At 42.6% G+C, this 10964-nt stretch overlaps 1 protein-coding gene across 1 annotated transcript; it reads left to right on the top strand.

The window, feature by feature from the left end:
• The first annotated feature begins 368 nt into the window (after nucleotides 1–368).
• ankk1 (ankyrin repeat and kinase domain containing 1) lies at nucleotides 369–10582 on the top strand. Its single transcript, XM_029673229.2, has 8 exons — nucleotides 369–675; nucleotides 966–1248; nucleotides 1468–1619; nucleotides 3538–3596; nucleotides 3775–3930; nucleotides 7205–7317; nucleotides 8488–8518; nucleotides 8886–10582. Exons 1-8 carry the CDS (start codon nucleotides 491–493, stop codon nucleotides 10154–10156), a joined length of 2250 nt encoding a protein of 749 aa, XP_029529089.1. The 5' UTR covers nucleotides 369–490; the 3' UTR covers nucleotides 10157–10582.
• The last annotated feature ends 382 nt before the right edge of the window (nucleotides 10583–10964 follow it).

The raw sequence follows: 10964 nt of genomic DNA, 5'->3' as shown, positions 1-10964 counted from the left end.
TATATATCAAATATCAAAATTGTTGTAAGGATGACCTTCTTAAAACAATTAAAAGTACAATAAAAAAAATACCCATCATTATGGATGTCTCTATTGTGATTGGTTGATACTCTGTCAAACACTGTCAAACACTCATGCGCAAAAGCTCATCATAGCACTTGAGTGAGTATATACACTACAGCATTCCAGGTATCAGAGCTATCCGCTTTATCAGGTTTCCTTCCTGCTCTCTGGTGGGAACCTAAGCAATTTTCTTGGCAGATAGCGCAGTGGAAACCGGTCTTGTTACATTGCTATGAAAACATGGCTCCTCCCACAACCCATAGTAAAACCACAATCGAGTCTTAGACACACTTGTTTGCTGCCTCGCCTCCTCAGTAGTTGTCTACACACTTCATGGACAAGGGTGACCCCGCGGAGAAATTATTCTGACTTTGTGTGAGATTTGAGGCGGCGTTGTGACACACAGGAGGAGCTCTGCCCCCCCCCCATGGATCGTGTTGAAGGGGGCCTGGAGAAGTTCAGGATCTTCAGGAAGGATGACTTTGAGGCTGACTGGATTAAGGTGACAGAACGCAGCTTTGGCCAGGTCTACAGAGTGAAAGTCAAGCTTTGGAGGGAAAAGTGTGCCCTGAAAAGCTTCAATACCACCCTTACTGGCACCAGTCTCTACAGGTATGGTTAATGTGGCTTTATTACAGGCCTAGAAGAGATACTCTAGATCAGAGCAAACATTTCACAGAATAAATCACATCATTTTTAATGGAATAACAATCACTAAAAGGGAGCACATTTGGGAGTTTGGATAATTAGCCGTTTGCAGTAGTGGTCTAATTACTGGGAAAATAAGTGTGTTAGATTAGAAAGGTTGAAAGTGACAACAAAAATCTTTGGGCTGAGGCTGCTCAGGTGTGTAAAAAAAACCTGTCAACTCCTCCTTACACTTATCTTTTCTTTATTTGTAGGAGAATGATAGAGGAAGCATCCAAGATGGAGAAAGTGACATTCAAGTACATTGTGTCCATCTACGGGGTGTGTAATGACCCTCCCTCCATGGTGATGGAGTACATGAGTAATGGCTCCCTGGATCGTCTCCTCACCAGCCACGTGTTGATGTGGCCCAAGAAGTTCCAGATGATTCACGAGGTCACCATGGGCATGAACTTCCTTCACAGCATGAACCCTCCACTTCTCCACCTGAACCTGAAGCCTTCAAACATCCTTCTAGACGATCACCTCCACATCAAGGTGAGAATAGCTCCACAGAGAGACTGGTATGCCGTTTAAGCAGCTATTCCTATTTTTTTTTTTAAGTGTAATGAGCGAGACGAGGGTCCTTAATGATATCTTGATTATTTTGTTAATTAGGCATGCAAACATAAAAAAATGTAGGGTTATATCTGAATAAGAGTTCAGTGGTACGTACGCAGTAATGATTATCTGTCTGAAGAAAATTTCCCTCCAAAGATTTCAGATTTTGGCTTAATTAAGTGGGAGGAGGCTGGGAACAAGAAGGAATTCATTGAAAACTTGACTGCTAGAGGAAACATTTTCTACATACCTCCAGAGACATTCACCCTGTGCCCTGAGCATCCGGGAACCAAGTTCGATGTTTACAGGTGAGGTAGTTGCCAAGGGCAAATTCCTACAAACTCACACATAGGCCCACTATAGAACAGTGTTAATAGGCTAGTTTTATCTCTCTCTGAAATAGAAACATTATGAGTTACTAACTAGATATTTCAATAATTTGTTCAGTATTTGATCCTAAATTCAGCGATTTTTTCAATATAGTTTCTAATGAGGTATAATCTTTGATAATGTAATTTAGATTTAATGTACTCTGAACAGAAATATAAACGCAACAGGTTTAGTGTTGGTCCCTTGTTTCATGAGCAGAAATAAATGAGCCCAGAAATGTTCCATATGCACAAAAATGTTCCATATGCTCAAATGTTGTTCACACATTTGTTTACATCCCTGTTAGTGAGCATTTCCCTTTTGCCAAGACACTCCATCCACCCGACAAGTGTGGCACATAAAGAAGCAGATTAAATAGCATGGTCACTACACAGGTGCACCTTGTGCTGGGGACAGTAAAAGGCCACTCTAAAATGTATCGTTTTGTCACACAACACAATGCCACAGATGTCTCAAATTTTGAGGGAGCGGGCAATTGCCATACTGACTGCAAGAATGTCCACCAGAGCTGTTGCCAGATAATTGAATATTCATTTCTCTACCAACATCGTTTTAGAGAAAATTACAGTAGGTCCAACCGGCCTCACAACCATCCCGCCCACATTCGGCTTCCTCACCTGATACCAGCCACCCGGACAGCTGATGAAAATGTTGGTGTGCACAACTGAAGAATTTTTGCACAAAGAGTCAGAAACCATCTCAGGGAAACTCATCTGCATGCTTGTCGTTCTCACCAAGGTCTTGACCTGACTGCAGTTCGGCGTTGTAATTGACTTCAGTGGGCAAATGCTCACCATGCTGGAGAAGTGTGCTCTTCACAGATTAATCCTGGTTTCAACTGTACCGGACAGATGGCAGACAGCGTGTATGGTGTTGTGTGGGCAAACAGTGTGCTGATGTCAACATTGTGAACAGAGTGCCCCATGGTGGTGGTGGGGTCATGGTATGGCCAGGCATAAGCTACGGACAACAAACAAAATTGCATTTTATCGTTGGCAATTTGAATGCACTGAGATATCTCACACATTAAGCATGTTTGGGATGCTCTGGATTGACGTGTACGACGACAGCATGTTCCAGTTCCTGCCAATATTCAGCAACTTTGCACAGCCATTGAAGAGGAGAGGGACAACATTCCACATCCTGATCAACTATATGCGAAGGAGATGTGTCGTGCTGCATGATGGTGGTCACACCAGACACTGACTGGTTTTCTGATCCACGCCCCATCTTTTAAAAAATGTCACTAACAGATGTATATCTGTATTCCCAGTCATGTTCAGCTATGAAAAGCCAACTGACATTTACTCCTGAGGTGCTGACCTGTTGCACCCTCTACAACCACTGTGATTATTATTATCTGACCCTGCCGGTCATCTATGAACGTTTGAACATCTTGGCCATGTTCTGTTATAATCTCCACCCAGCACAGCCAAAAAAGGACTGGCCACCCCTCAGAACCTGGTTCTTCTCTAGGTTTCTTCCTAGGTTCTGGCCTTTCTAGGGAGTTTTTCATAGCCACTGTGCTTCTACATCTGCATTGCTTGCTGTTTGGGGTTTTAGGCTGGGATTCTGTACAGCACTTTGTGACATCGGCTGAAGTAAAACAGGTTTTATAAATACATTTGATTGATGTGAAATCCATAGATTAGGCCCTAATAAATGTATTTCAATTGTCGGATTTCCTTATATGAACTGTAACTCAGTGAAATCGTTGAAATTGTTGATGCTGCGTTTGTATTTTTCTTCGGTGTTATTAGATACATGGAGAAAGAACCACATTGAAGTTATCCTGTCCGGTCAGAGAGGTCTTACGTGTTCCTTGTTTTAATTTAGCTTCTCTATTGTGATGTGGGAAATCCTGACCCAGAAGAGACCTTATCAAGCTGGGAAACGTGAGTAGTGGTAATGCATTCTGATTCAAGTATCAGATTTTAAAAAAATCTAATCACATACACAGTAGTCTTTGACAAAGTTCAGGTAGTTAAACTATACAAGCTTATAATCACATTGAGAGGTCATTTTTGAAAATCATCTCTCATCTGACAAAACATATAACTTCCTGTGTCACAGGAAGCAGTACAACGACAGTCCTGATGAAGGTGTCATCGGGTAGAAGGCCAGGCTTGGAAAATATCCCTGATGACAAGCCACAAGAATGTGAGCAGATGGTCACAATAATGCAACAGTGCTGGGATCAGGATCCCAGAGAGAGGCCAGACTTCTCAGGTAACACTTCACCTGATTCCAGATCTGTTAGTGCTGTAAAATACTGTAGAGTAGAATAGATGCGTTATTGTCCATTTGGTTAAAAAGAAAATTAGTATTCTGCTTTTTTCCCTACCTCAGACACACCCACATGTTGAGAGGCACATGGTCAGCCATTGTGCAGTGCAAGATGGAGAGATATTTTTGGGGCTACGTGGCTTACTCAATGGCATAATGGTAATGATCTGACAGCAGCAGCCCTCCAGTAGCCAATTCAGCTCACACTTTTCCATTGCCCGGCCTGGAAACTTTGGTTACTGGTCCACCTCTGTCTACTTACTGCCAACCAACTCCTATGGTCATTGTCATCAATGCCAGACATACGAAAATATCTTAGATCAGGCTAGATAACATTGTGTGTCACTCTCCATACTACAACCGTAACAAACGGTGCCCACAAACTATTAGGGCCTACATAGTCCACTGCTACACCTGGCTATCAGCGGAGCCTTGTCTGGCAGCGAAACAGTTCATTCAGCCTCATTTACTGGCTTTAAAAAAACACAACTGATATGGCTGACTTGCTTAAACAAATGTGGTTTCTACTGACAATTGAGATGTACAATCTATGACAAAAGGGAATGACGAGCAAATAAGAGGCAATCTGTAATTTCGATTAAGACATTAATGAGCAAGCTAGGACGGACATTGTCAATATAACTATTTGTTCAGCACTTTTGAAATGTACAGCAACAGAATTCAGAACATGTTCCGTTCTTACAGAATTCTCCCTGTACACCAAGTCAGAACTGTAGGATAAATAACGCGGGCATATATGCAGACAATGAAAGCTCTTACAATATTAGATGATTACGTTTCTCTAAAACAGGCTATAGGCTACATGTGCATGTGCACCACCAAGTCAGAACAGTAGGCAAAATTAAGATTATTAGTGTGAGGTACATGGGCTACTAACAGCTTACTACAAAACATACACTTGGAATTACTTTCTTAGCTACAGTATACATATCTCCCTGGCATATTACATCATTTATGCAGCAGCATACAATACATTTTGGACTTGTTGTGCTGTGCTCACTTCCTTCCAAGCCACTCATCGTTGAATTTGACATTTTCAACTTGTTGTGTAACGTTTGTGTCAAATGGCCGATGAGCACCAATACATTTTATCTATCATTTCTCTTCATTATTAGACAAGAATTTAAAAGGATTTGCCAGTAGATATTTAACTTGATTCATGATGAAGACTGCTAGCTAAGATTTTGAAAGTTTGATGTTATCATGATCAGTCCAATCAAAGCTACTGTATATATATATAATGTCATTTGATGTCATTTTATCTGTGGCCAATGACCTTGAGCCTTCTTGGATGGGCACTTCTAATGTAACTCTATGTCAGCACCCAAAGGGCTAGAATTGTCGAGGTCTCCCCTTAGACTTTGTGGTAACGTAGTATCCCCATGAGTGACAGAACACTGAGCCAATCACGGTGCAACGTTCCATATTTTTTGCTGGCTTGCCCCACCACCACAGAAAGCACTGAGCTAGGCTGAAACACCTGCACGTTGGAGCTGCTTAACAAAAAAGAGACCATATTTGAATGCGGCTTTATTAACTTAATGATTTTTTTAACGTTGTTTGCAAACTGATATGTGACGCGTATTAATGCCAAAATAAGATGCAAAAGAGGCAAGCCCAAAATGTGGAGCTCTAACCCAGCTGCCCTGAATGACGGGTCACCAATGCTGAGGCCAGATCCTCAGACGGGTCGCAAAGGGAGGGTATATTACTGGTAACTTTGTCAATTTCCAGTAAACTACCAGAATGTTGGTAACTTTCAAGGATGTTATGGAATTTTCATCACATGACACCAAGTGGCCTTTTTGGGTACTTTAGATTATCACAAGGGTCTTTAATTAACTTTGGCCCACTGTGGGGCCTTATCTGTCCCACTATTGTTTGTGGAGTTATGCTCTGATGAAGGTCGACTGACTGAAGGCTTAAAATAAATGTGCATCTGACTGGAAGTTTCTCCAGTTTTGTATTTTGCCTCCAGCACCTTCACTATTTGGTTTTCACATGTAAAATATATAAAATTATAAAATAAGACGATTTTAAAATAAAAAATGGAGCGACAAAGCTGTAATGGACACAGATATATATAAAAAAAAATGAATACTTTATATGAATGCATTTTTTAAAAAGGTATTAAGGTACAAAGTTTTTTAAATTTTATTTACATAACTAGGCAAGTCAGTTAAGAACAAGTTCTTATTTACGCTGACGGCTACCCCGGCCAAACCCTAACACGGACAATTGTTCACCGCCCTATGGGACTCCCAATCGAGCTGTGATACAGCTTGGATTTGAACCAGGGTGTGCAATGATGCCTCTAGCATTGAGATCCAGTGCCTTAGACCGATGCTCCACTCGGGAGCACTCAAGTTACCATAGATTGCCATAGATGTCCTGTTAATTACCAAAATTACAGAAAATGATGGTAACTTTGGTAAATTACCAGTAGTTTATTTACCAAGTGCTCAGACATCACTCAGATCTGAAATGCACAGCACTCAGTAACTCTGCATCTGTTTCTGCATGAAGATCATAATTATCCTGTCCAGGGCTTGTACTCTGTCAGCTTTCTGATTGTAGACTTTGAGGAGACTCAGAGAGACTCGGAGAGCACATGCTCTGTTCAATGTAATGCTCACTGATGTGAGATGCCTTATTGTAATATTCTAAAATAAACTCAGATAAGATTGGATCATTTACAAAAGCTGTAGGCAAGCAATTAAGGCAAAGGATTAAAGTGCCATGTTAACGAATACTAATAAACACCATGTGTATGTATGCATACACTGCCGCATCGAAATGAGCAACATTACTAAGCAATTTTCCATATTACAGCATTATTACGCATAAGAATAGGTTATCTGCATTTTACTTCACATGTCATAAAATGGACACCGTAAATCTGTATGACCAAAAGTGTGCAATCGTTTCAGGTTAATTGTTCTTCATCTTCAGTGCCCTTTAGTATTGTGTTGACTACAGCAGTTACTGTATAATATGACAAGTTTTAATAAAACTACAGTGCCTCATGGATTTTACAAACAGAATTGTAAAAGAATAGCATACATTATTCACACGTTTACACATCTTGTTAACATTTTGAGTATGACGGATGCATGCACTGCATCAATCAAATCCCTCTGAATTTGAGAATACGTTTTTAATGACCAAACCTCTTTGTCTGTTTGTTTATTTCCAGACACTGTTCGAAAGACAGAAGCTCTGAGCGACATCCTGGGAATAGGTGGATGTAGCAACGGGGATAAGACACACAAACCTGATTATACCATGCTGTCGCCCATCTTCAGAAGAGTGAGTGCTCAGTGCTGCATCCTCCATCAATGTTGAGATAACAGATACAGCATCCTCCATCAATGTTGAGATAACAGATACAGCATCCACCATCAATGTTGAGATAACAGATACAGCATCCTCCATCAATGTTGAGATAACAGATCAGATACAGCATCCACCATCAATGTTGAGATAACAGATACAGCATCCTCCATCAATGTTGAGATAACAGATCAGATACAGCATCCACCATCAATGTTGAGATAACAGATACAGCATCCTCCATCAATGTTGAGATAACAGATACAGCATCCACCATCAATGTTGAGATAACAGATACAGCATCCTCCATCAATGTTGAGATAACAGATACAGCATCCTCCATCAATGTTGAGATAACAGATACAGCATCCACCATCAATGTTGAGATAACAGATACAGCATCCTCCATCAATGTTGAGATAACAGATACAGCATCCTCCATCAATGTTGAGATAACAGATACAGCATCCTCCATCAATGTTGAGATAACAAATACAGCATCCTCCATCAATGTTGAGATAACAGATACAGCATCCACCATCAATGTTGAGATAACAGATACATCATCCTCCATCAATGTTGAGATAACAGATACAGCATCCTCCATCAATGTTGAGATAACAGATACAGCATCCACCATCAATGTTGAGATAACAGATACAGCATCCTCCATCAATGTTGAGATAACAGATACAGCATCCTCCATCAATGTTGAGATAACAGATACAGCATCCTCCATCAATGTTGAGATAACAAATACAGCATCCTCCATCAATGTTGAGATAACAGATACAGCATCCTCCATCAATGTTGAGATAACAGATACAGCATCCACCATCAATGTTGAGATAACAGATACAAAACTCTCAAACAAAGTCTGCCTGTCTGCCTGCCTGTCTGCCTGCCTGTCTGTCTGTCTGTCTGTCTGTCTGTCTGTCTGTCTGTCTGTATGTCTGTCTGTCTGCCTGTCTGCCTGTCTGTCTCTCTCTCCCATGTGAATGTATGTTAAAGAAGACCTTGACTATGCCACTATGTATGCGTCTTATAAACAGTTGTCATTAGCCCCATTAATAACAACATTAACTTGTGGATGTGCTGCTATTATGATGACTACCATTAACCCTTTTTCATTATATCTCCATTAAGAAATCCACGTGCTCACTCGCCAACCCTCCAGGTGAGTGCATGGGGAAAACTCATGTTCCGTGTGTCTCAGTGCTTCTAGGGCTGACATTTAAAATGCAATTCTACCAAGTGTTTTCCACGTATTGAAAACTGGAGAAGGTGTAGCTTTGGACCATGTGAAAAAAAATGCTTATTTAGCTCTGGCTCTTAGACTGAACAAAATGCATTGGAGGAAAGCCATGTCTCTTTAGACAAAGCCAACTTGTATGCAAATGCATGCACTCTTCAATTAACCATGGCTACTGCCACAATCAAATGAGGCAGCAGACATATTGTTATACTGTATCAGATTGATTTGCATTGGCAATACCTCTGCCTCTGTGTCTTATCTGGTTTATGTTGCTTTTTTACATTCACAGACACGAGCAACACCAGGGATGACATTCTCAATATTCTATCAAGGAAAGACTTTGAAACCTTCAGACAGGCCCTTAGGAAGGAGCATGTGTCTATGCTCTTCAAAGACAACAACACTCTTCTCCACTACACAGTGGTTAGTGGTGACACGGAGAGTGTGAGGCATGTCTTGAGTCTTGGTGCGGAGGTAAACTCACAGAGCGTCAAAGGATACACCCCTCTCATTGTGGCTGTGCTCCACAAGTTCCACGAGATATGCTCCTTACTGACGGAGCACGAGGCAGATGTTAAACTTGGAGATGGGGACCAGTGGACTCCTCTGCACTTTGCCGCTCAAAGCGACGACAGCAGAGTTGTCCGTCTGCTACTGAACAGTGGCGCCCAGCCTAGCGTTAAGGAGAAAGCCGGGTGGACGCCGCTTCACCTGGCCTCTCAGAACGGCCACGAGAACGTTGTGCGTCTCCTCCTGACGCGGATGGGAAGCGCCGAAGAGCATGAGGAGGTCCACGGGAGGACGGCGCTCCACGTGGCGAGTGTGTACGGCCACCTCGGCATCGCCAAGCTCCTGCTCAGTAAGGGAGTTGACCCCAACGGGATCGACCACTCCCTGACCACCGCTCTACACCTGGCAGCCGAGGAGGGCCACAACAGGGTAGCCAGGCAGCTGGTGACAGCTGGCGCCGATGTCAACTCCCTGGACAGCCGGCACTACACCCCATTACACTTTGCCGCCCTCAAGGGACACACGGGCATCTGCAGGCTACTGTTGGGCAACGGGGCAAATCCCGACCCCAGGACCCTCCAGGGTTGGACGCCCATGCACTTGGCGGCGCTGAAGGGCCACGCGACCACCGTGCTGGAACTAGAAGCCCACCAGTGCTCTATGGACCTGCCAGGAAAGGGTGGCTGGACACCCCTCCATTTGGCCTGCCACCACGGGCAAGAGGAAGTGGTGTCCAAGCTGCTGTCGGCCAAGGCCAATCCCGACATGGCAGAGGATAGCGGCTGGACTGCGCTCCACTTGGCGTGTAACGGCGGCCTTTTCTCCAGTGTGCTCCAGCTCATTTCGCATCGGGCCAACGTCAACGCTCTGAACAAGAGTCAGGCCACCCCATTACATCTGGCTGCCCAGAACGGCAGTGTTCCCATTATCAAAGCCCTGCTAATGAACGGGGCAGAGAGGAGTAGTAAGGACTCGACAGGCTGCACAGCGCTATCCCTGGCCAGGAAGTGTCAGAAAGAGGAGGTAGTGCAGCTACTGGAGGACAGTTAGTGAGCCTTTCACACTACTGTGCCGAACCGAGCCGCACCAAACCAAGCTGTACTGAGCTGGTCTGGTTACATATCCACCGTTGTTGCTGGAATTGTGCTAAAAATAGTAATGTGAGAAGAAACTATCCGAGCCAGTACAATTTGTTTCGGGTTGGCAAGATAGTGTAAAAAGGGTACTAGAAAGGCGTGTTGAAAGATAACTCTGGACAGGGTAACACTGATGTCAGGCTTAGTGACTAAGAAGTACAGTATATCACTGTTGGGAAAAGTGTATTGATACTCTATTGATTTATGTCTCTACGGTATCGACGCTGTAATTAGGAATGTTATTCTGAAAGCTCAATATTATATGACATTGTTATGTTAATTTAAATTGTAAGGATGACCTTGCTGTCTGTTGTCGACATCTATAAATATGTATTTATGACCATGAGTGGATTATAAAATCATTTTTTCATTAGCTGGCAAATAGTGAAGGTTTTTCATTCTACTCACTGTGGTGACCAACCAAGAGCACTATATCTTGTGCAAGACTAAGCTGCCAGGTTGACACATTATATTGAATAGAACTGAAATGCATTGAGAAATATATTTGCATATACTTATGTTCCCATTTCCATGGCACAGGTGACCAAACATTTAAAAAAAAAAAATGTTTAATAAAAATTAAATACTCCAGCATAGTAGCCGTAACATATCCCATGAGTCATACCATATCAGATCTGTTGTGTCTACATAACTTAATGCTTCACTGACAGGTGGAAGTGACCCGAAACCTGTGTGCAATGGAATCGAAAACCCTCCCACAA

The sequence above is a fragment of the Oncorhynchus nerka genome, linkage group LG11 (genome assembly GCF_034236695.1).
Source record: "Oncorhynchus nerka isolate Pitt River linkage group LG11, Oner_Uvic_2.0, whole genome shotgun sequence".
NCBI lineage: Eukaryota > Metazoa > Chordata > Actinopteri > Salmoniformes > Salmonidae > Oncorhynchus > Oncorhynchus nerka.
Note: the sequence above shows the minus strand (reverse complement) of the source record. Positions and strands in the feature narration are given on the sequence as shown.

Bases quoted from the DNA above. Each gene is read 5' to 3' on its own strand.
- ankk1 (XM_029673229.2), top strand. From the start codon at position 491: ATGGATCGTGTTGAAGGGGGCCTGGAGAAGTTCAGGATCTTCAGGAAG. The intron at 676-965 runs GTATGGTTAATG...CTTTATTTGTAG, and splicing joins ACTGGCACCAGTCTCTACAG to GAGAATGATAGAGGAAGCAT. The intron at 3,597-3,774 runs GTGAGTAGTGGT...CCTGTGTCACAG, and splicing joins ACCTTATCAAGCTGGGAAAC to GAAGCAGTACAACGACAGTC.